The 25,824-nt window shown below is 38.3% G+C and overlaps 5 protein-coding genes across 5 annotated transcripts; 3 read left to right on the top strand and 2 right to left on the bottom strand.

Annotated features, from left to right (window-relative positions):
- Window positions 1-68: 68 nt before the first annotated feature.
- Window positions 69-3,456, bottom strand: LOC107193174 (CTP synthase). Its single transcript, XM_015582574.1, has 11 exons — window positions 3,197-3,456; window positions 2,572-2,742; window positions 2,405-2,490; window positions 2,155-2,286; window positions 1,657-1,821; window positions 1,288-1,575; window positions 1,121-1,209; window positions 739-1,037; window positions 550-657; window positions 250-462; window positions 69-166 (listed from the first exon to the last, which is right to left on the bottom strand). The coding sequence occupies exons 1-11, from the start codon at window positions 3,360-3,362 to the stop codon at window positions 81-83; spliced, it is 1,803 nt and encodes a 600-aa protein (XP_015438060.1). The 5' UTR covers window positions 3,363-3,456; the 3' UTR covers window positions 69-80.
- A 315-nt stretch (window positions 3,457-3,771) lies between these two features.
- LOC107193169 (40S ribosomal protein S15) lies at window positions 3,772-4,617 on the top strand. Its single transcript, XM_015582569.1, has 3 exons — window positions 3,772-3,867; window positions 4,064-4,149; window positions 4,234-4,617. Exons 1-3 carry the CDS (start codon window positions 3,859-3,861, stop codon window positions 4,580-4,582), a joined length of 444 nt encoding a protein of 147 aa, XP_015438055.1. The 5' UTR covers window positions 3,772-3,858; the 3' UTR covers window positions 4,583-4,617.
- Window positions 4,618-5,102: 485 nt separating this feature from the next.
- LOC107193173 (phenylalanine--tRNA ligase alpha subunit) lies at window positions 5,103-8,110 on the top strand. The gene is made up of 8 exons (XM_015582572.1): window positions 5,103-5,304; window positions 5,548-5,888; window positions 6,015-6,236; window positions 6,312-6,427; window positions 6,499-6,683; window positions 6,762-7,123; window positions 7,197-7,298; window positions 7,474-8,110. The coding sequence occupies exons 1-8, from the start codon at window positions 5,164-5,166 to the stop codon at window positions 8,108-8,110; spliced, it is 2,106 nt and encodes a 701-aa protein (XP_015438058.1). The 5' UTR covers window positions 5,103-5,163.
- A 5,315-nt stretch (window positions 8,111-13,425) lies between these two features.
- Window positions 13,426-15,383, bottom strand: LOC107193176. Its single transcript, XM_015582576.1, has 5 exons — window positions 15,303-15,383; window positions 14,662-15,004; window positions 14,296-14,589; window positions 14,054-14,230; window positions 13,426-13,955 (listed from the first exon to the last, which is right to left on the bottom strand). The coding sequence occupies exons 2-5, from the start codon at window positions 15,001-15,003 to the stop codon at window positions 13,587-13,589; spliced, it is 1,182 nt and encodes a 393-aa protein (XP_015438062.1). The 5' UTR covers window position 15,004; window positions 15,303-15,383; the 3' UTR covers window positions 13,426-13,586.
- Window positions 15,384-18,034: 2,651 nt separating this feature from the next.
- LOC107193157 (probable helicase senataxin) lies at window positions 18,035-24,397 on the top strand. Its single transcript, XM_015582556.1, has 7 exons — window positions 18,035-18,301; window positions 18,714-18,827; window positions 18,909-19,055; window positions 19,128-19,350; window positions 19,428-23,850; window positions 23,931-24,141; window positions 24,244-24,397. The coding sequence occupies exons 1-7, from the start codon at window positions 18,218-18,220 to the stop codon at window positions 24,364-24,366; spliced, it is 5,325 nt and encodes a 1,774-aa protein (XP_015438042.1). The 5' UTR covers window positions 18,035-18,217; the 3' UTR covers window positions 24,367-24,397.
- Window positions 24,398-25,824: the final 1,427 nt, after the last annotated feature.

Below are 25,824 nucleotides of genomic sequence, written 5' to 3'. Positions count from 1 at the left end.
CGTCATTCTGCCGTATGTACACAGGAGTAGTACATAGTTTATCATTCGAAATCATTTCTTGACCACATAAATCTGAAGATTTAATCATTAGTACCGGATGTAGTACTACCACTCCTACTTGCATCGCTTATATGTTGCTTTATTGGATCCATTATACATTCAGTATCTGTCAAGAGTGGTAAATGTTATTTCAATTACAGTAACCATCTAATACAACAGTCTAACTATAACAAACCGTCAGTTCGTTACCTGATTCAGTGTCGCTAATTTGATTAGGTGAAAGTCTGCAACCTCTAGCTAAGTAGTACTTCAATTTACCAACGCTGGCTAAAATTAGTCCTAAGAATGGTGGTGAAGGTTTTAAAGGTCTAGACAAATATTCTGGATGAAATTGTGTAGCGACATAATAACAATGTCCTTCTAACTCTGCAATTTCCATACGTAGATTATCTTCGTCGTGACCTGATACAAAGATTTTACTATATTATATCAAAGTATGGACTTTAAAATAATTCCACGAAACTTAAGAATTAATGTTACTTTATTTACCTACGAAATGAAGTCTAGCTTCTTCCAAGTCGGAAATATACTTTGGATTAATTTCATACCTATGTCTATGCCTTTCTTCTATGAAGTCCTTATTCCCATACAATTGTTCTAGACGAATAATAATGTAGAATACATGTTTGCAAACATATATGAACGCGATTTACATTTTATAAGCATCGTCTTACTAACTTATGACAGAATTACGTTCGGTGAAACGTGTGCGTCTTTTTCCAAGTCTCATAGTTCCTCCCATTTGACCTGGATTATGTTCTGGCATATCTATGACAAGAGGATGATCCGTGTTTGGTTCGATTTCTGTGGTATTTGCGGTCTCCAAGCCCAAAACATTTCTTGCGATTTCAACAACTGCTACTTGTAACCCCAAACAAATACCGAGGTAGGGTTTATCATTTGTTCTACACCATTTACATGCCTCCATTTTCCCAAGCAGTCCTCTTTTACCAAAACCTCCTGGTACTAAGACACCACTGGATATAATACAAATAATACAATAAAGCTTGGCAGAAGAAATTTTTCAATATAAAAAATGTAAAATGACCTGAAAACTCACTTGCTTTTGCAAAGTTGCTGCCAGGCTTCATGATATAGTACAGGATCAGCTAACTTCGTGCTCTGTTCTAAATTATCAGCTTCTATGTACTAAAATTGTAATCGTATAGTAATACAAACTAACTATTATTATAGAGGCTGTAATAAGTTGTGGCTCTAATACTTTACTGTTAAATTAAGCTTGTAGCCAACTTCGATACACGCATGTTGCAACGCTTTTGTAACTGACGCATAGGAATCTTCCAGTTTCGTATATTTTCCCACTAATGCAATATTTACTTCCTTTCGTAAGTGATCAATACGATCCGCCAAGTTCCTCCATTTTCGCATAAAACATCGTGGTCGTGGCATACCAATATTTAACTGTAGTCTGTCGTTTAAAAATTCAATGACACCTTGAGATTCCATTAGCAATGGTACACGGTATATAGATGATAAATCGTGTACTGTTATGACCTAAGAAAGATAAACGTTGTACCGAGATTTTCCATTGACATTCGAGTACAAATGAAACAGATATGACAGTGAATTTTTTACTTGTTCTGGAGCAACATGACAGAAATCTGAAATCTTCTCCTTTGCCGAATCACCAATCGGTTTTTCAGATCTACAAACTATAAGATCAGGGGACAAGCCCAACCCACGTAGCTCTCTTACGCTGGATTGTGTTGGCTTTGTTTTTGGTTCTCCTGTAGAACGTGGCTAGAAACAAAATACTAGATTTTATAGAATCTTTGAACATTATGAATGGTAAACTGAAATGGGAATTCTATATAACAGTACTATAATTTTTGTTCTTACAGATTTCTTGCTCCGAAAATTTGTGTACAATATAATATACCATTATACAGATTCAAATATGGTCCCAGAAAATACATTTTTTACTTTACACTAGTACTGTACAACAATACGTCTGTCCCTCACTACATATAATTCTACAGTCTAAGAATAAGTCTACTTAATTTTCTGGCCCAAGTTCAAAGACAAGATCTATAACAACAAAGGAGAATTGTTTAAATAATAATAGTTTCATACTTGTGGCACTAAAGACACATGAGCACAACAAAAGTTTTCCCGTTTGGCTCTGAATTGAAATTGCCTAAAAGCTTCAACAAATGGCATTCCTTCAATGTCCCCTATTGTACCTCCCAACTCTACAATACAAACCTGCGATAAACAAAATATAAGTTACTTTATGTACTATTAAAAGGAGTTTGTATATATATATATATATATATATACAGAATCTAGCTGTATAATTAGTAATACATAAATATCACATTACATCAGGTTTGTCACCATCCTGTGTGACTGATTGGTATGCTACCTTTTGAACCCATTCTTGGATAGCATCTGTTATGTGAGGTATCACTAAATCCAGAATTAAATGATTATTGTTTGATAAATGTATACTATCATAATGAACAATAATAAGAATTTTATTGTTCATACCTTGTACAGTTTTTCCTAAATAATCACCCTGCCTTTCCTTTGAAATTACATGCTGATAAATTTTCCCAGTTGTTATGTTATTATCTTTGTGCAAAGTAATATCCAAGAAACGTTCATAATTTCCCAAATCAAGATCCACTTCCCCTCCATCATCCAAAACATATACTTCACCTTAAACAGACATGTAACATATTTATGTTAATACATTAAAGAATAATAAACTGATCAAAAAGAGCAGAACATTTTTATAATTGATCAATAAATAGGGAGATATGATCTTAATCTGAAAACGTAAAAGAATCGATTAACTAATAGTTAATCAATTGATTAATGACAGTAATCATCGAACATTTTATTCGGAATAAATTGCTATTACAAGTATTAATTTACCGAAATGATCGCATTTTTCAATGACCGTATTGTTTTTAAAATATTAAATTGATATTTACTTCGGAACACGTGATCAGAACTGCACGACGGTGGGCGGCAGGAACGTATATATGTACATGTAATATGACTTAGACACCACGTGGTTATAGAAAAATGCTGAATTTATGCGAAAGTTATTTGAAGCATTTGATTTTCTTGAGATAAGAGAGACAACAAATAAAATTCAATACCGTACCGTGTTCATATGGAGAAAATGTACCGGCATCTATGTTTATGTACGGATCGATCTTGATAGACGTCACATGAATGCCGCAATGTTTAAGTATAGTGCCAAAGGAACTTGCGATAACACCTTTCCCGACTCCACTAATCACACCACCGGTCACTAAAATGTATTTCATATTTTTAAGACAACAGTCACCACTGTCCTTTCACACAAGTAATAACCCGCTGCGTTTCTCAATCTTATGGAATATCGTTGAATATCGTGCAAGCCAGTGCAAGAAGCTCAATAAGAATGTGCTAAAAGAAACACTCCCCACCAGATGTAGTCAAGACATAGCGCTACTATGTTGTGCATCTCTCGTGTCAACTAAAATACAACATGGCTATGTCGGCGGAATTATTAAACGTTCAGATTGTCAGATCTTCGAAATAGCCAAAAAGCATTGAAAGAACGACGGAACAACATTACATAGCTGTTGTAATTAAAATAGTATTAACTATGTATTAACTGACTCGAGACTCATCAGTTGAATTGAGAATTCCTTCTTATGTCGTGATGTTCAACATTTGTTAGTGCATCTAATTGTATTTATATAGTTAGCGCCAGAGTTGATTTCCGTCAGAGAAGAACAGCGCTGTTTCCTATTGTCGTTTATCCCAGCACCCGAAAACATGGCTGAGGTACGTGTCATAGATCTTTTAAGGGTATCGAATGAAATCCTTTTCATCTATCATAAAATTTGTAATCGGGTGCATTAGAACAATTTGTATTTCCGCCCCGTAACTGAAAAAACCGATATTAATATGTAAACGAAGAAACTTAGTTTTCTTTTTTTACTCCTAACCCTTTTTTGATTTTGCCATGTATGTATTTCAGCAAGAAGAAACTCAGAAGAAGAAGAGGACTTTTCGAAAGTTTACTTTTCGGGGAGTTGACCTCGATCAACTTCTGGATATGCCAAAGTGAGTACTGTTCAGGTAAAACGAAAATTGACACGAGACTTCAATGTGTATTTGTTTCGTTATATTTTGAAATATTGATTCCAGTGAGCAGCTCATGGTTTTGATGCATGCACGTGCCAGAAGACGATTCTCTCATGGTCTGAAACGCAAGCCTATGGCTCTCGTGAAGAAGCTGCGTAAGGCAAAGAAGGAGACACCACCAAATGAAAAACCAGAAATTGTTAAGACTCATTTGCGTAACATGATCATTGTCCCAGAAATGGTTGGTTCTATTGTTGGTGTTTATAATGGCAAAACGTTCAATCAAGTAGAAATCAAACCCGAAATGATCGGCCATTACTTGGGCGAGTTTTCTGTCACCTATAAACCTGTAAAACATGGTAGACCTGGTATTGGTGCTACTCACTCCTCAAGATTTATTCCACTTAAGTAATTTGTATTCTTATGAATAAAATATTTAAAAGCTAATGCAGTTCATTTTTACTTGGTATGCATCAAATATCTCTATGACTCTGAAGGAATATTGTTACTCAGAATGTCTGTAATTTTTTTTCTTATTAAATTGATCATCTGAATTGTATGTGTTCTGATGTTATATTTTATACTATATTTAGAAGTAATAAGTAAGCTCTCTACATTGAAGACGTTCATAATATTATTTATATTTTTTTTATAGTATGTATAGCAATGTATATTTTAAAGTAATAATTTATAAAGATTAATCAAAATGGATGAATTAAAGTACACGGAGTATATGTAAAGTATGTTCGTTAAATTTGTCTAATCTGTACATAAATGACCCGCCAAATACAATACTGTTTTTTAAATATTTGAAATTACGTGCTTATACGATATTAGAACAAGAATTGATTGTATGTATGTATTATTATGACATTGTATATATGTAAGTATAGTTATATAGTACACTGAGATCATGATTGGTTCACGTGGTCGTTTGCCTGCCGGCCGTGCTTTCATTCTGAATATTATACATACAGCAATTGTACTTTAAATATGGCAAAACAACTGAATGACCAAATTTTGGATTACCTGGACGAACAAGGAGAAGTTAATTCCTTAGTTCTTGCAGATGTTTTCAAAGAAAATCATCAGAAAATAATCGGAGCAATTAAAAGTTTGGAAGCAATTGGCGATGTAAGTCTGACAGATTGAAATTGGCAAAGATATTCAAATCGTATCGATTGTCAAACGACTAAGTTTTCGTCAAAAGCCGTTAGTTTCTGTATAAATACATTTTTTTTTTATCTATTTTCGTATTACTAATATATGAAGAAAAATTTAAACTACATCATAACCTGAGAAAGATTGCTATTAATGTTCAAGTTCGTTTGTAGAGGCTGTTGATGAGTTTATTCATTGATTTACGAGTTTTTTCAGTTAATTACAACAAAACAAGTAAACGAAAGAAAGTGGGAATTAACATCAGAGGGACAACACGTAGTAAGTTATGGAAGTCATGAAGCAGCAATATATAATGCCATTCCTGATGATGGAATGCCACAAGTTGAAATTCTGCAATCAGTACCATTTGCAAAAGTTGGATTTTCTAAAGCACTGTTGGCTGGCTGGATAGAAATGGACAAATCCAGTGGTATACCTATTGTAAAAAAGAAGGTATCATCTATCACAGATGTAACACAGAATCATCTAAAGGATATTGCAAACTTGACCGATCGCCTTAGAAGCGATTATAAAAAAAGAAAACTCATCCAGGAAACGTATGTTTTATTCTACTTATTACATAAAAATTGAATGCATTATATAATTGGTTATTCAAATGTTGAAATAAAGCAGCATGCATATATATGTATATATATGTGTATAAACTATTTGTTCACCGACAGAGTCATTAAGTCTATACAAGTAAGAAAGGGTTTAAACTTTACAACAAAAGTTGAGAAATTAGAAACGGAATTGACTGCAGACCTCTTGGTAAATGGTGCTTGGAAAACCAAGAAGTTCAAACCATATAATTTTTCAGCTCTTGGTTCTGCTCTTGAAATAGGCCACTTGCATCCTCTGCTAAAAGTTAGGAGTGAATTCAGGAAGATTTTCCTTGAAATGGGGTGTGTAATTCAAGGAGGTAAATCAAGTTTCTTTAAGTTCATTTCTTTCATAATGTTTTAATGTTTACTTTTCAGATTCACCGAAATGCCAACAAATAATTATGTAGAAAGTTCTTTCTGGAATTTTGATGCTTTATTTCAGCCTCAGCAACATCCAGCCAGAGACTCTCATGATACCTTTTTCATATCTGGTATTTCTATGAATAATTTTATATCAATCGACATCTTATGAGAGTAACTAAATTTCAAGTTTTCACTTTAGAGCCATCTCATAGTACAAAGTTCCCAATGGGCTATTTAGAGAAAGTGAAAAAAGTTCACAGTGAAGGTGGGTATGGATCTATAGGCTATCATTATGATTGGAAAATAGAAGAAGCACAAAAGAACCTTCTTCGTACTCATACAACCGCTGTTAGTGCTAGGATGCTTTACAAGCTTATGGAGCAGGTAATTAAAGGTGCATGTTCACACGTTTTCCGAAACCCTAATGGGATAGTATTGACAGGTTGTGTAAATAAATTTCAGGGTGAATTTAAACCAGTGAAATACTTCAGTATTGATAGAGTATTTCGTAATGAAACGTTGGATGCTACGCATCTTGCGGAATTTCACCAGATTGAAGGTGTAGTAGCTGACTATAATCTGACGTTAGGTGACTTAATAGGAATATTATATGAATTTTTCAAAAAACTCGATATTACGCAACTTGAATTTAAGCCTGCGTATAATCCGTACACTGAGCCAAGCATGGAAATCTTTTGTTATCATAATGGCTTGAATAAATGGATAGAAATTGGCAACAGTGGAATGTTCCGACCGGAAATGCTCTTACCGATGGGATTACCCGCAAATGTGAACGTAATTGCTTGGGGACTATCTCTAGAAAGGTTGAGATTCGTTAACAATTGTTTTGCGTTCTTTCTCAAAGAAAACAGTATGAAAGATTGGTATTCTTCGCAGGCCAACTATGATTAAATATGGAATAAATAATATACGAGATTTAGTTGGGTCAAAAGTGGATATGGAAATGGTTTATAACAATCCTATTTGTCGCTTAAACAAGTAAATATCTTTCTAAACATTATTAAGGTATTTATATCAAGGTATCTATTTAAGTTAACTTATTGTATAAGGTAAAGTCTGCACATTTAGTTAAAAAATTGATGAAACCACAGAGAGGAATATAATATCAGTTAAAGGCACTGTTTTTACATTCAAGTAAAATATTTTTTCATAGGATCAGTAATATTCAATTGCAAGAGGAAAGATTGGAAGACCAAAATCAGAAATCAAATGAGCAACAACTGGAGAAATATGGAAGTGAATCCTATACGCCCAAATGTGTTCGAAAATTCGAAAAACAGAAGCTTGTGATATTTTGCGATCCGAAACATCCAATTAAGTTCATGGAATCATTGTTCCATATCATAAAACCCTACATTAAGATTTTTATAGAAACATATGTACACTCGACTGTACAAGATTTCCCGCAGAATTTATTAACTTTTTGTTCAGAGTATAAAGACAAAGACAAGGACATTGCAATGCATTTAACAATCATTTGGAAGGAAATTGGAATTGATCCAGTAATGCAGTTGCCAGGAATGCAACAGATAATGGGAGAAGTGAACGTAGCACGATACTTGAATCGCTTGATCGAAAGTTATAATCCACAGTTGTTGCGCTACGAGAGCAAGGGTGTATTGTACGCGAATCAAATAGATTGTTATTTGGAAAAGATACATAGTTTCTTGCATTCAAATTCACTTCAATCCATTCAGAAGAAGTCACGTTATGTGATGGGCGAGGATATAACCATTGTGGACACCTTTTTACAGTGTCTTGATGAACACAAACAACTTAAACGTAAATAAAACGATACAAAATTTTTAATCGCCTATATAATGAATGTATTATACTGTCGAATTTAATTTATCTAAAAAAAAATATATAAAAATCAACCGATTTGATATTTATTTACGATTGAAGACTTTATACTCATTCTTTGTACAGATGTAAGCCGTACCTTATGAACGATTATGGATACAATTGGAATACTTGACGAGTATGTGTGAGTGTATGTAACTGGTTTCTCTGTTGTATGGCATGATGCATGCCTTCAGGCATCTAATGTTTCACTATCTCGCTCACGCTTATACCCCAAGTTGATATCGCGAAGTCTCGGTTACTTAAACAGGGAAAGGTGAACTTTTCAATTTCTTTCTTCCTTTTAAACAGTTATCGACTGAAAGAAATGTAACATAAAATTGCCCAAATATTTTTAAATAGTTCTGTCTTATTATAAGAACGTAAATATTTTTATAGATTCTGCAATAAAAGAAATACTAAATAAATTATGCGAACATGGTTCGTTCATTTTTGTCTGTGTTCCACCATAGCTTTCAAGGAAAAACGAAAGGATTACTGCGAGTGAGTGCAATAAGGTTGTTGATTAATTGATTATGTTCTTTTTTCTTCTTTTTTTTTGTATCTTTATTGTTATTCTAATCTCATTTTTGCACGAGGCCCGCATTATGGAGGACATTGTAGATCTTTTCACGTGGGATCTTATCGGAGTCGCGATCGATCACCTACAACGATGACAACTGTTAATATTTGTACCAACAACACGATCATTATTACATATCTTTTTCATTTTACACGCAACAAACTTTACCTGCATCTCTTTGTTAAGGTACCACGACTCCTGAGCGAGTCTGGCTGCGATTCTGGGATTTTTGTAAAAATCGTTTCGTAGCTCATTGGGCAACGTATCCTCTATCGCCGAAGTCAATAAATTAGCCGGATGTGGGTACAGGAGACCAGAGGGAAGGTAATATTGTGGCGCTGCTGCGCATAATCCCGCGACAATGACAATCGTTATTAATACGTTCATCTTGCGAAATCGTATTTCCACAGTGCTTCTGCAACAAATATACAACGTTCAGTTTCGCTTAACTTGACTATGCCAATCTCGATCAATTGGGAGAGATATTCGTCAGAACTTTACAAAAAAAAAGTTCGCGTAACCGCAGAGAACCGTAGGGGTCTGATATTTCACCGCGATCACAGCCCACGATCGTTGAGCATTCTCAAAATTCATATTTCATTCTTTGCTATTACTTTGGGATTCGAATTACAATATTTAGCCATTTTGTCGATGAATTTACCACCAGAATCGTAATATGTATCGTCAAAAAAAATCTACTCGAAAGATTTATCGTTCTCGAGATTTCCACGTGCGAAGCCTCGGTGATTTGAACGCACGGCAAACAAAGATTCTCGTGTTCGAGCGAATATTCATTAATAATTTACTTAGTAAGTAGATATTTAATTGTATAACGGCGACCGACGCTGGCTAAGCAGTTTCTAAACCGTAAATGATACGGAGCTTGTGTAACAAGACTTTCGATCCTGATTTTTATTAATAATCGAATCGAAGTAAAACGAAACAGTAAATCTCTCCTGGTGTTCGATTTTCGTATTCACGAACCATGTCCACGCGGGAATCTATGTAGACTAAAAAATCGCACAAAGAAATACGTGTATGTAGATTAAACTCGTGTGGCCTAAGCGAAAAACAAAAAGAAAAAAAAAACGATGGGAAAAAATATTGAATCGAAAGCAAAAGTGACTTTCTCCGGCGGTGCGATGCGACACTTGATCCTTTCAATCCCGATAAACCGAATCGCGATCGAAACTCGATCCTTTTGTCCTCGAACGATCGCGGAATCACACAAACCTCGAAATTTCACGTTCGATCCTCGGATTCAATCCTGAATCACGCACGTGAAATAAAATCCGCTCGTCCCCGACACTCACCTACCCGGCCACTCGATAAACTCGACTCGAAAGGATCTAGTTATCGCTCTTGTGCGTGTCTAACTGAATTCAGGATCCGTTACAGTGTTACTTATATAGGCTGGCGAGTGTACGATACTCTCGGGCTCGGAGGTTATATTTGACGTTTCTTGGTCATTGCCTAGCTCGTGGTCCTTCTGTCGGCCTTACACCTCGGAAGAGAGGTCAGTCTCAGTCGTCCAGCGTTCTCACGTCCTCAGGCCACTACTATTCCTCGCTTCCTCCGGCGAGAATCGGTTCAAGGGTGAGGAATCCCGCATCCGCGACCATTCATGCCATGCCCTTTTTATACGTATGGTTGGTAGAAACGACACAGCGTGCTCTCGTAAATTAGACCTCGGCCAAACGGTCGACATTGAACTCTACTAGAGAGTCTGTTACCCCATATTGTCCTCTCGGTGCCCGAAAAACGAATACTTTCGCTGTCGGTCGATTTCACGATCACTCTGTATCTCTTCTAGATGCCAAATTATACGCTACTTTTTCCCTCTTGCCGCAATTCTCTTCGTTTAACAATTTACAAATCTGTTCTTTGCATTTTTTTAGGTGCGATATGCGAATGCATATAAATGCGATTTAAAACGAGCGTGAGGATTTCCGATGGTACAGACAGGCTAAATATAATATTGTACGCATGACACAGCAGGCAGGCAGTCATCATTTGATACATATAACTCGAACTAGACTTACCGAGATAAACGATTAACAGATTTTAACGACTTGGTACTTCTTGTAGAGTTCAGCGAGCGTGTCAGTGAAAAATTCAAAGTACTAATAAGTCTGTGTGTGTGTGTGTGTGTGTGTGTGTCCACGTTTATTTTTATCCACGAAAACTTGTATTGCATATATCGTTTAAATTCCGCGTGCGGCGTATTTAAGAACCGATAAAACGTAATGTTCCGCTCCCGTTTCACTTTCCACGTTTTCAGAGGAGAATTCACCGGGCTTGGCCGACTCGTCGCGGTTACGCACCGTGAATTCGTTAAAAGTCGCGTTTTAAGAAGCCTCGACGTGGCTGAAATCAGCGGACAACGTGAAATTTCGTAGGTGTAAAGTTTGTACGTGACCGGGGAAAAGTGATACGCGCTCTGCGATCGGAATTTCGTTCGGTTCCTCGATGACTATTTTGCAGCGGGTCACGTCAGAGATAACATTTTTGGAAAGTGGAGAGATTTCCTGTCCTACTAGTTGAAACTGCACGAGACACGAAGGAAATTGTCACACGATGTTTTCGGTGACTGATGCATACAGGCCCGCATTGAGATTTTTTCTGGCCCAGGGCTATCAAACACTTTCGGGAGCCGTTTTGCTTGAAAAGCGGCGTGGGGTTGAAATTCATTTTAAATAAAATTAAATAACATTTAATCATAACGAAATCGACTCTTGATTCGGTGCTGGGTGCACATGGTGTCCTGATCAAATACAATGCAAATCGTCGAGAGTTCTCTAAATTGTTACACGGTCCACGGATTTCAACCGCCTACGCGATTTCTCGAGACGATTTTTCGTCCACCAGAGTTTTCCGGTTTACGCGTATGTATACATATGTATAGATACGTTGCTTCGGTCGAAAGTTGGATCCGGCTTAAACTGTATACACACAGCTATGCTATGGTCTACAGTCTATGACTACAAACCTCTGGTCTCCTTTGTTTCTTGTGATTTTTATAGAAAGAAATGCCGGTGTTAGGATAGACGCTATTTTATTCCTACCATTTATGGAATTGTTAATTAGATTATTTAAAGACTATTTACAGAACTTTCGAAACGCTCACATTATTTAGTTTCACTTTTTCCAGGTTCTCGATACTTGATTCATACAAGCGATTCGCAGGAATTTTCGGACCGTTAACATATTTTTCGACCAAAGGGGAATCGAGAACGTGTACGAAACGAATTTTCGAAATGTAACAAGGTTACATGAATTACACGCTTGATTGATTCTTGAAATTTTTAGTAAACGTTTGTCGGTTTTGTTCCAGGCATTTAAAGAAGACAAGGGAGCGGACACTCGGCGGAATTCGGGTCAATGTCGCGTCCTTATAGGTAATACCCGGAGGCAGTGGTTACCCTTGCCGGAATTGACTCGATCGTTTCAGGAAGTCTGTATACATATGTATACATATGTATGTATGTACTTTCTTTCCACTGCGAGTAATGCGCGTGCATAATTTAATGGAAGACACTGTGCATGTAGGAGATCACGGGGAGAGGCAAACATACGCGCGATGACACGAATGGCCCTGCACTTGAGCCGATGATTATTTAAATTGTCCCCAACAGATTCGTCCCGATCTGACGTAACCGGTTACATGCATAATTTGTAAACTCTTTGAGCCGGGACAACGAAGATTGATGGGTAAAAAAGACGAATAATCTTTGTTGATAGTATGCGATTTCCTTACGTCTGCACAGATGTGTATGCCCGTCATCGAAATTCAGCTCGTGTTACCGGTGAACACTTAATAAGACACTACGATACCACCATCCGATCTCGTTCACGGTTCAACTCACACTACTCTGACTGTCAGTGTCAGACGCTTCTGTTTCCACCCTACTCTTACCCCCTTTCAGTCTGCTAACTTTACAGCTTGTGTATACAATCGATCAATACCAATTTCCACAGGTATGACGTGACTTTTCTTTGTTTATATGTATGTATACCTTTTGGTGTTTGTTTTAAAACAGGCACCTCCATAAAAGTATACACCCGTCTTAAGAACATTTTATAAATATTACAGGCATTTTTATTTGTTTCAAAGAGAACAACGACGGTTTCTATTGTTCTCGGTCCAAGGACAAGTTCAAAACAGATGATCGGCACACTTTCGGTGACGTTTATAAACTGATTATTCCGCTCCACTGAATTTTGAACCGTATAATTTTCGTTTGTTCCTCGAAATTCGGACGTACATACCTGCTCGTACCAATTACCATTTTCGGTTTCGTACCGTAACGCCCAATGAAAGTTGACGATGACCGGTACGCGCGGGAAGGAAAGTCGTGAGTAACACCTCAAATTACAGGTTTCACGAAGAGAATCAATCCCAGCAATTATTATAATTTTCTTCTTTATGTATAAACCTTTTGCAATACAAAACGTAAACAGAGGGTAGGAAAGTCTGTACGCGCGGGTAAAGAGGCTTCGTGCTTAATTGATCGTAAACAATTAGATCTTCGTTCCACACCAGCGGCCAGCTGTATCTACGATAACCACGGCTCGAGGAATAAACTGACGGAACAACTATTTTTTACATCACATAGAGTGTAGCCTCGATAAAAAAACATCTGTCTAGATACATGCAATTCGAATGATGTTTCTAACGTCCACTTGAATGGGGGCTAACGATGGTTTCAATGGTTCCGAGAATATGTCGGCTCCGTGTACGACAGGTACGACGGTGATGTTGATGCTTCCCACAGATCGGTATTTACCTCCGATAAATACCCGGGTACAGACAGGCGACGGTATCACGATTCACAGCCGGTTTAACGATGGTATGCGTAAGCCGGCGAGATGGTCTTTTGGTAAAGAGGGATGGCGGCGTGAGCCACTGTGGGAGCGTAAGCTTTGCCAACGACTGGGACCGAGCTGTGGACCGGAACATGTTCGAGACGCGCCGTATCGATGTAACTCGGCTGTTGCACAGAGATTCTCTCGATCTTCGTCGCCGGTTCCACGACATTCAATTCCTGCAGGGTCTCGATAGGCCTGGTGAGAACGACACGTCTCGTGGAAACGCGTTCGTCGGCTGGTTTCGCGTCATCTGGAGCTGGAGTCGCGGACAGCACTCGGCCCCTCACATTGCTGATCTCTTCCAGCGCGGAGTTCGCGAGACCCAAACGACCGAATCCAACCTACGGTGGGTGTACGTACAATATGTATTTTCACCTTAGAACGTTCACGGACAACAAGTCTACCAGGGGGATACAGTATTTCTGATTGGATAATCTACCTCGGCTACATTGCCACGAGCGGTGAGAAGCTCGAGAAGTCTGTTCTGATTGTTCCTGTCCTCCTCGGGGCTGGAGTTGGGACTGACTATCACGCTGGGTGTAGGATCGTAGGCCATGAATGGTTCATTGGATGCACCGTTCGAAACATTTCTCACTTGGGGGCTCAACAGACCGCCCTGATAATTAAAGAAATGTCAATTATATTCCTATGAGATTGTTGATTCTCGCTGAATACTCGTACCTGATGTTGTTCTTGCAGTTTACGGAAATCGGGATTCTCCACGACAACGCCTTCCTCGTTCGAGTTGGAGGGTAAAGTGGGAGAGGCTACCGGCGGGGAAATGGTCGAGGGTCCAAAGCTGAAGACACCTTCGGACTGAGCAATCTGATGGGGATAATACGGGTGGATCAAAGCTGGTCCCTTTTGTACCTTCGAGGTCGGATGATCGAGCTCAACCACGGCTGATCCAGCTGGACGCACGATCACGCGTTCCTCGATGTCGTAGAATTGCTTCTGGATCGCTGGACGGCGAACCTGGCGCAAGATTCGCGATTAACGACTGTTCGAGATGAAAATCTGTCTGTTGTTCGCCGGTTAGAGGCTCACCTCGAATTTACGGGTCTGCACGGCCGGTTTCACCACATCCAACTGTTTCTCCAGAACGATCGGTTGTCTCTCGTATTTGGTCACCGGTACATGGGACACCGTGGGCACGTGTTTCACGAAGGGTACAGCAGCGAGTGCAGGCACCTGGGCAGCAGCGTACCCAACGTGATGGGCCTCTACGTTCGCTGGTATCGCGTAAGTGAGTCCGTGGGGCTCTACGTTGTTGATGTAAGTCACACCTGCTGGACTCAGATAGGGCATTCTGATGGACACCGAGCTGCTGTGCCCGCCCTGCAGCAGGGCTGCCGCCGCAATAGTCACCAATATGATCCCTGTCTGCATTCTGAAATGATGGTCGATCAGTGCAGATAGTTGACTTTCTGTTAGATCTGCGCTAGATCCGGTTAAAACTCTGCATCGTTATGAAAATCTCGATATTAAATACTAAAGATGGCTTGTCTATAGAATTTTTCTTTTAACCAATGTTCTAACATATTATAATAACAAGCCCGATAGATCAAGAACGTTGTTACGTGTAATGTGTATTACATGCGCGTTGGACTTAAGTCTTAAGAATGAAAATTCATTGGTTTCTAACCAGAATTTCTGTGTTCCAGATCATACTGAAAAACTGAAATTACCTTGTTCGTCGAGAAACCGTATCAACGAGGGGGTGCAAGACTCTGCGTCGTCAGTGGCAGCAGACGTTGCTTATATGGCGATGTTCTACCAATGGGTACCCCTTCTCACAAAACCGTCCCGTTCCGGTACCCCTCCCATCATTGACAAAGGCTTAAACTCGACCAAAACTGGGTCGATTTACTTCATCCTACCACATGTTCGATCTTCGAAAACCTGCTTCCTTCGTGGGACCTGACAGCTATGTTGTCCATAGATCGATCATCGAGTCTATTTCGCAATTCTTTGATTCGGGACCATTAGCGGTCCTTGATCGCACTGCCGCGCTATTGGGAGCTGGATCGGGACGTTCATACATTACACGTCCGTCAACGCCTTCAACTGGATGGAAAAGAATAATTTTCTTTCGGTGAGCAAGTATGCGTTACATTGAAATAGTTTCTTTTGCGAGAACCACCGAGTTATGATTGAATAATTAAGAACGTTACCGGATATATTGAAGTGTGTTTAGAATCGTATTTTTTAACATGACAATTGTGACAAAAGGAAAACGTACCTAGATGGATCTGTATGAATAGGAAACAAAGGTACACACAAGGAGTTTCTTAGGGAACGGTCTGCGGATCATTGATAAAAGCTGTTATACAATACTGAACGGCGACCGATTGTGGGCGCTCGAAAGTGAAAACAGCGAAGTCAACTAGGTCGATGCGCTTTTAGAATTTCTTTGATATTCGTGTCATGCCGAGCCCCCGTGCGTCCGTGTAAAATTCAACACTCGCGAAATCTTGACACTGAATTACGGGAGTCGATGTGAAATAAGAGAAAAGAATCGTTTCCTAGACTTGGCATTTTGAACGGTATTCGAAAACATGCAGGGACTGCAGGGTGATCTAAAACGAAAAGGAAACTTTTCGATTCATTGCTTTTCGATCACTCTGTACGTCGATAAAACCGGTCAAGGATCACTAAATGCGAATTGCAAATCGAATACATATACATATATTCCCATTTACAAGAACTTTTCAAGTTAATATACATAAAATATGATTAATATTCTTATGCGTCTTTGACGCGTTGTAATACTCGTAAGCGGTGTTAACGGCTGTAGAATCTTGCTCAAGCAGCATCTGTAACAAGGTCAGACGGACCGAGGGTGTGACGATTGATTTTTACTTGTTCAAACCATCGAGGCGAAGATCTTGAGCAATATTCGCCGACCGTGTACCCTAATCTAGCAATTGCTTTCTGTATTCACACATACAGATACTTACGTTCGTTACTATTTATTACAGACACATCAAGAACACCAGTCAATTTCGTATTTACTTTTCGTACTTACTTCGCGTCGTGAAACAGGTCTGCAAAAAAAGAAACCCTGGAATCGAGCTCCGATACGAAATACGAACACGACTGGTTTCCTGTTAAATTATTGAAATGTTCGTAATACACATTGCGTTAAGTTCATGTAGTTCTTACAAATTGATACGAGTCGAATTACACGATTGCCGTATTTTATGATGATCCAACGAGTAATTTAACAATTATGTTGTGCTGTGAATATTCCGAACTCTATTCGATATAAATAGAGTATCGTGAAGCAATTCGCATTCGTGTGTAGCAAAATCCGAGTGAAAACGACAATAAGTCTTCGCCGTAATCGGTTGTCGCCACATAAGAATTGAGTACTTGAAATCACAAACACTCAAACACAGAAGGAGAAATACGACCAGCACAAGAAGAAACGAAATCGTTAATCTTGTGTCGGTTGTAACGTTCGTAGTGGATTCTGAAAGAGGAGCAGAGGAGCTCAAGATGGACCCGATTAAGAACGTATGATTATTAATTATTAAGGTTCGTATATTTATCGGAAGTTTGTAAGTTTTACCAACCCTCCTTCGTCCTTTAACGAGAGAAACGAAAAGAAAATACGATCGTCCTGTTGCGAATCTATCGATCACACGCACATACATAATGTATATTTCGAACGACCGAGTCATTGTGATCAATTAATTGCGATGTAAATCCCCGCAATCTATCGAGCCGTTAGGAGGGAGGGGTTTATCATGTAGGACAGTCAATTATTGTTTTTGCTTTTTCATTAGCGGCCTCCTTCTGCCGTTCGTGTTCTCCCTTCCTCGTCATTGAAACCGAAGGTAAACGGCCCGCCACGAATCACGTTCGAACTGGTCGTCCTTCTTTCGCAATCTTGGCCAGTTCATGGTCCTCGAAAGCATAAAAAGAGAAGATATTTCGTTGCACTTCCAACCGATAATTCGGCCCTTCATGTGCATTAAATTATCGCATATCACCTGGGAACCTCGAAGGTCCCTCACTTCGAACGCTTTTAATGAGATTACGATATATGTATGACAACGTGAACCTTTTGGAAAGAAGACTACTTTACTAGACTGACATGTTAATGCGTATTATGTTCATACTTACATACATACATACGTACCGTGTTACACTCTACACTGAGCCCTTAGAAAGTAGAGTCACGTTTGACGCACAAGTATAGCGTGTTGCGTGTATCCAGGGACTTTTCTTTTATATCTGTCACCGGTAGATGGCTACGAGCTTGTTTCTGTTCTCGATCGAACACTGAATTTCGCAGCCGGTGTGCAATTTTAAGTTGTTTCAACAGTGAATTATGGTAAACGTCAACAAGTCATCCGTTCAGTTTAATTTTTCCGAATGCTTTGGAACGTGTTTGTTCGTTTAAAAGGCAAAATGTTGGTTTCATCAAGAAGGAAAATTATCGAGCCGTATTTAAACTGATTTCCCTCGAAGTTCGTGTATATCAAAGGTTGTCGATAAAAATCGCCGTGAAATGCTTTTGGAGTAGCCGAATAGGTTAACAAAGGCAGATCGTGGACCTATAAACACAGTCGATTACTTAAAGACTTAAAGGAAAATGGACGCGAATGATCATTGCCAATTTGTATTGGAACGGATTAACATAAATGACACGATCATCCTTAATAAACCCTATCATACAGTACGTGTACTATTGTTTATGATTTGAACTTTTATCGAGAGAAGCTGTGGTCCACATTTCCTGTGTATTATGTGTATATATCTTCCTATCGTTTTTCCCATCCTCCCAGTTTTTATGTAATAGCACAGTACAGAATGTTGTGGCGACATTCGTTTATAGATGAAATAATCGAAAATGAGTAGATAAAGCATTTCGAATAACAAACAAAAAATCAAAAAGTACCTTGCCATGTTTAATTGATTAAACGTAGAAATTCCAATTTTTCTAATAAAATACTACTTCTCGAATAAGTCGAGACTTAACGAACAGTTATTTAATCTCATTAACTGTTTAAAGTTCAAGATGACACGAATAAAACTGTGCCCAACTCTGATCACAGATATTTCATTTACTTAAAATGACTTACTTTCAGTATACTTGTGGCAGAGCTAAAGATAATGAAATAGTATGTCTTGGTCTGACAGTATCTCGACGTCATTGTATGTTTTTCCATGGCAAAAATGAAATATATGTTACAGATCTAAAGGTATAATAATGTTGTTGTTGTTGTTTGTACTACTAATGGATAATAGCAATGGTCACTTTCAATGGTATATTAACTTTTCAGAGTGCGAATGGCTTGTTCATAAATGGAGTTGCTCAAGAGCCATATCAGACAACAAAATTAAACCACAATGATATCATCGGAGTGGGTTGTCCGGATCTTAATGCTAAGGAACATAGTATGTTTGTATACAAATTGCATATTATTGAGGTAAAATTTATTTTCTGTAGTTACAGCTGTTTCTGTTGGAATGATTGCTTATTGTCCTTTGTATTATTACAGTTTCAGAAGTCACGTACAGTGGATAGCAATCACAATGCCAGTGCCCTTTCAGAAACAGTTTTAAATCATACAAATGCATCTAAAAAATGTACCGCTGATGATAAATCCGATCCTATATTAAAACGTAAGAGGGACATGAGAAATTGTGACACAAAAGTTGTACCAAATAAAATACCTAAACTGGAAGACAATTCGAAAGTTCGTTTAGAAGAATCTTTAAATGGTAAATTCATCTTTCTTGTTTCTTAGCAAAGCAAGTGCATTAAATGTTCACTGATAAACTGAATGCTTACATTTTAGAGGACAGTAAAGTAATTGATGATAACGACATTGAAATAGTTCACGTTTCATTGAATAATAGTATATTGGAGCAAAGTAGTAGTAATTGTTGCACCAGTGCAAAAACTACCAGATTAAGTAATCACTCGATTGCAAGCAAACATACAGATTGTGATATGTTGGATGTAAATAATAGCGTGAAAAATAAGAAAAAGTGTGACTTGTCAAAAGATTGTAAAATACAATTCAATGAATTTCTATGTCCCAAGAATTCAAAGTCACTTGTATCGAGTAATGCGAATGATAGTGATAGGGAAGAAAAAGATGCAGCTATTGATTGTAAGCATCTGGAACGGTCAAGCAAGAACACGGTTCAAAATGTACAGAAATGTATGGAAAATAGTCTGTTGAATAATAAAAATAAGGAAAATATGGTAAATAATCCTAATTGTCGTAATATTCAGTCTGACAATAAAATGGAAAGTAGTAACGCGAAAATGTCAAGCACAGAAAATATAAACTCTGACTCCAGAGCAAGTTTGAAGAATGATGTTGAAACTTCTGGCAATTCAAATACAAAGCAACTTAATGTGGAACAGTCGATGGTTGAAAATAATACCGGGAAAACATTATCAAGTTTACCTACAAATTTTGTACATACTGGAGATTCCGTAATAAAAATGGAAGAAGAATTACAATTAACAGATACAGACGAAGATGCTATTTGGAATTCCATGGGCGGAATTCCGATGCCACTCGTATCTCCGATCAAATTAAAGCAGGTACAACAAGAGCCGAAGACAAAGTTTTCGGAAGAGGACGTTATAAATTTAAGCGACAGCGAGGATGATGTTTTTCCGTGTTCTCAATTATTCGATATTGGCTTTGGTATGAATACATCGATTAAACAGGAAGTCAAAGAAGAAACCGCAGATATGGAAAACGAAAGATTCAGCATGCTTGGCGACGAAGACTTGGTTATTTCGCTGTCTGATAGCGAAGACGAAGATGACAATTGGTTACGCAGATTATCTCGTAGTCAAATACTTAATGAAGATAAAATTAAAACCGAAACGGAACACCAAAACAAGCAAGAAGAAAACATGGATGTAGCAATTGTTGATATCGAAAATCCTATTTCTACTTCCAATAAGTCTGTCGATAAGTCCGAATCAAGCACAAAAGAAAGAGTTCAAGAGGAGAAGAGAAAACAGACAGAGAAGTTTGTAAATGAGGAAGAAGAAGAGCAAAGAGAAGCATCTTTGCAAGATGCGAGGAATACTATCGAAATGTATTCGTTGAGTGTTAGTATAGAAAGAATGAATGTTCGTTCTATAGATCGTAGTGCAAACTCAATGGAGCTCTCTAGCGACAGTCCAGTTACAAGTAAGAAATTTTATGAGTCACTTAAAACCAAGGATTCAAGTTTTAAAAAGCAAGAGATCGAGAATCGTGATACTTACCCAAGTGGTGTAGCAGAAACTATGAAAACTTCAAGGAGAAAATCGCTTGAGAAAAGAGTACCACAAATTGAACCACAGCACTTACCTAGTAGAAGACGAAGCGCTAGTACAAACAGAACAAAAGAAGTTTCCGAAAAATCTACTAAGCAAAGACTGACTGCCAATGAAAAGAAAGAATTGAAAGAGAAAGCTAAGATGGAAGAATATGAGCGTGCGAAAGAGCAGAAGAACCGGAAAGTACTTAATAAATGGGCCGCCGATTGCCTTCCGTCAAATAAAAAGAAGACTAGTACTCCGCTTACGAAAGAAGATAAGAAAGCATTGGCGCAAGACAGAAAGTTGAAATTAAAGAAAATTGCCATGGAAAAGAAGCGATCATCTCTGGACAATACTCAAGAGAAGAAACGTATTGCTAGCAAGCCGAAGGCAAAAGTGTCCGTAAAATCACGAAACGACTTGCTCGTGGAAGATACAATTTCTTTATCGAAATCGGAGGAAACGAAAGAAAAATTGAGACCATCTAATCGGTCTACAACGACAAATAATACTTTGCCGATTCCTAAACTCGATGGTACGACAAGCAAGGTCGCGTCTAAAGAATTTGCAACGCGTGCGCCAAATTTATCAAGTCTTGCTGGTCTCGGGAAAATCCCCAAAAAGAGTAATGCGACTAAATTTACAATCACTACTACAAATCCAGACGCTTTGGAAAATGTTTCGTTAGCAAAAAGATTGAAAGAACCAACGAACATCGGTACAAAGAAAGCAGAAGTAAAAAATAAATCAAACACACAATCAACTCTGTCTAGTGGAAACCGATCTGCTTTGTCTTCTGCGTCGTCGGTAGCGAAGTCACCACGTAAAAAACCAAAAAAGCGCGTATCTTTCTCCGCAAATATCGAAACTGTACGGGAATATGAAATTGACGAATCAAATGTTATGAAGAAACTCGCAGGGAAAGATGCGCCTATCCCTAACAAATCTAACGATGTCGTAACAACAAACGAAAAGACAAACGAGTTCTTGTTGCGTATTTTTGCATGGAAACCGATTTGGTTGGAAGAACAGGAGCATTTTAAGACTACACCACCTGTTGTCCGAGACGATGAACTTCACGTCATGTTAACGCGTTACAAGTCGTACGAAGAGTACTGCAGAGTCCTTACACCTCTTCTTATGCTGGAAACTTGGTATAGGATAACCAAAGACTTCTTGAACATCGATCAGCGTTGCAGACGACCCACACAGATGTGTTCCATTATTGCGAATTCTATTCACACCAGTATGGTTTCCCCGAATGTATGTTTCACTACGTTGATGCTCGAAGTGTTGGCTACGAAAGAAGATGTTCAGAGAAAAGCTAACCCTCAGTACGGGAATCTAGTATTCTTCGAGTATGTTAGGAATCAAGAGAAGGGACAAACATTTCATAAAGTATTTGCATATGTGGATAGTGTTCATGAGACGATATTAACACCTTGGACTCATTATAATAAGGATTTAGCGCATTATGTAAACAAACCGTATGCCTTATTAACGTATACCATGTTGACGAAACCTCTTCAACCGAATATATTGGTAAATCGAGTTCAGCGATTGAGGAGCGTCACTCGTTTACGCCCTATCTTACGGTTGGTACAGGGTCTGCAGAATTTCCCGAAATCACCGTTGATGAGCATGATTTTAAGTCCAAAAATCGAACAGTACTATTTGCCTAGCATATCCACGACACAGCAATTAATCACTAAGGATAAATTGAATCAGAAACAGTTGGAAGCTGTGTGCAAAGTGACCGACGTTATTGTACAAAAACAGGCGAAGCTGTGCTTCATTCAGGGCCCACCAGGTACCGGGAAATCGACAGTTATTGTAAATATTGTAATGCAAGTATTATATGGAAACAACAGGTATGCCAGCAGTGGAGGTGCTTTGAAGATTTTAGTATGCGCTCCGTCGAACGCAGCCATTGATGCAATTACTATGAGATTATTGCAGATTAGATCATCTATGGCGCAAAAGAGGTTCAAGATGGTACGAATCGGTCAATCGGAAGTGATGCATCCAGTTGTCAAGGAAATTTCTGTAACTGAACTTGCAAAGCGAGATATGAAACAAGTAACGAGCACCTCCATAAATACACCACTTGAAAGCGTGGAGCAAGAAAAATCCCTTTTAGAATCAAAAATAAACGCTCTGAAATGTAAGCTCGCGAATACCCAAAATATGGATGAAATTTATAATAGAAACATCAGAATGAAATTGGCTGATCTGGCTACAAAGTATGAACTACTGAAAAATCGTACACCGTTGAACGAAATGAATCCGAAAGAGTACAAAAGAATGCTACGGTCAGGGGAAAATCGAATTCTATCGCATGCGGATATTATAACGTGTACTCTCTCGTCGTGTTACGACAAGCTAATGAAGTCACTTTTCGCCACCAATAACACAGGAATATCCGTATGCATCGTGGACGAAGCTGCTCAAAGCTGTGAAGCCGAAACTCTGATACCATTAATGTTGGGCGTGAACACGTTAGTTTTAGTCGGTGATCCAAATCAGTTACCCGCCACAACACTAAGTCCCCAGGCAAAGAAATTAGGGTGGGGCCAGTCAATTTTTTCACGGGTTCAGAATGCTTTTGAATTACATCCAAATAATCCAATAATCATGCTGGACACTCAATACAGGATGCAGCATGATATTTGCTCGTGGCCGAATAAATTCTTTTACGCTGGAAAACTGAAAACCAACATACCGCGCACCGTAGAATTTCCATTTCACTCTTATAGAATTCTGCATCTTAATACAAGTCAAAACGATGACAACTATTCAAATACCGATGAGGCGCAGTTCATAGCTAACATGATATTCTCTATGTTGACGTATACCAATTTAGACAACTGGGAACGCATTTCGTTCGGGATTCTTACACCCTACAATAATCAAAAATTTATAATACATAAAAAAATTATCGATAGGTAAGTCCGGGTTAGGACTTTCTGTTCTATGACTTTATTTATTAGTAGTACCTAATGTTTCTTAATACTCATAATTCCAGAATGTTGACATTGCCTGAAAAGCTTAGAAGGAAGATGAAATTCGAAGTAAATACGGTCGATGGTTTTCAAGGACAAGAACGTGATGTTATTATCATGTCTTGTGTTCGAAGTCTCAAAATCGGATTTTTGTCTGACAAGCAACGGCTTTGTGTCGCCCTTACAAGAGCAAAGTACAGTCTGATTATCTGTGGTAACTTCAGTGTCTTTAATGTAAGATAATAATAATAATAATAACAAACATTCTTTAAGAAGACACATAAGATTTTGCACTGATTAATGTACATATTTGTACAAAAATTTGCTTTATTACAGAAGGATCAAGTGTGGAATTCTTTGCTGTCGAATGCAAGAGACCGAAGGGTGTATTTTAACGTTAATGCCAGGATATTACCTCACGAAATAAAACAACATGTTGTTAAGCGACCTACTTGTTAAGACTGTCATTGTATATTTGTAAATCATACATCAGAACTTTCTATTGTAGTCTGTCGTTCTCTTTTTTAAGATATTGCTTTTTAAATGAATAAATTTTCTAATAAAAAAGACCAATCGTATGCCTCAAATGACTTCCCTGTCAGAATGGAATATTAAGTTTTTTTTTATCATGTAACGTACTGTAAACTGTAACAGATTTTAATGTTGCCGCTTGATGAGACAATGCAGTCATTATTTAAAAATTCATTAAATGTTCGCTTTTAACTGACGTTTCTTCCTGATTGGAAAGTCAAGAATGAACCTTTATCGAGTTTTGAATAATAAACATCAACTGGATTATGTTAACATAATAACAATTTTTCGAGGTGTTCGTTCCATAATAATCGTAATATTTGTAATGCGTAAGACAAAGAGCACCAACTGTGGAAGCAGGATAGAGTTAGAATTCCGCGTGCCACCAACTTTCAAAACCGTTTCATAATCTCCTGGTACGTACTATGAAAGCATGATGACCGAAGAGGTATCAGAGAAAGAGGGCGATATACGGACGCCGTAAGTGCGATAAGGATAGACAATATACCGAGAGTCCTTGTTTCAGCCGCGAACTCTGCTGTTTTACGCCTCCTGGTATTAGGAACACAGAATAACCGAGGAGGTTGCGAGTGGTCCGTGAGACAAGGAGCACCAACTGTGGAAGTAGGATAGAGATAGTATTCCGCGTGCCACCAACTTTCAAAACCGTTTCATAATCTCCTGGTACGTACTATGAAAGCATGATGACCGAAGAGGTATCGGAAGAAGAGAGCGATATACGAGCGCCGTATGTGCGACAAGGATAAACAAATTTCCGAGATTCCACACTTTGGCCGCGAACTCTGCTGTTTTTCGTCTCCTGGTATTAGGCACACAGAATAACCGAAGAGGTTGCAAGTGATCCGTGGGACAAGAAGTACCCTACTGTGGAACTAGGATAGAGATAGTATTCCGCGTGCCACCAACTTTCAAAACCGTTTGATAATTTCCTGGTAAGTACTATGAAAGCATGATAACCGAAGAAGTATCAGAGAAACAGGGAGATATATGGACGCCGTATGTGCGACAAGGATAGACTTTGTAAAGGTTCATTCTTGATTCTAGGCGTTCTAGTGACGTCATCTAGCGAAGAACAGACGAACTACATATGTGCCCGCCAGAAATTGGCGAAATGAACACGTGATGAGTAATAAACTTTTTGTAGTAAAAGTGTTATGTATTTCACAAACATGTGGATTCCATTTAGTGGTCAATCCGAGAACGTAGAATAATACTCTCTTAACGGCTGGGAACCAGTAATTGCAAGAACATTGTTAAAATCACATTTATTTGCAACGGTTGACACTGTATCTCGTCATGCGTACCCCGTTAAGTTCACTTTAGACAGCTGTTACACCGTTATACGGATAGCTTTCGTCTAGATAA

Source organism: Dufourea novaeangliae, unplaced genomic scaffold (genome assembly GCF_001272555.1).
Source record: "Dufourea novaeangliae isolate 0120121106 unplaced genomic scaffold, ASM127255v1 scaffold665, whole genome shotgun sequence".
Classification (NCBI taxonomy): domain Eukaryota; kingdom Metazoa; phylum Arthropoda; class Insecta; order Hymenoptera; family Halictidae; genus Dufourea; species Dufourea novaeangliae.
The sequence above is the reverse complement of the archived record's forward strand: the minus strand, read 5'-3'. Positions and strand labels throughout refer to the sequence as shown.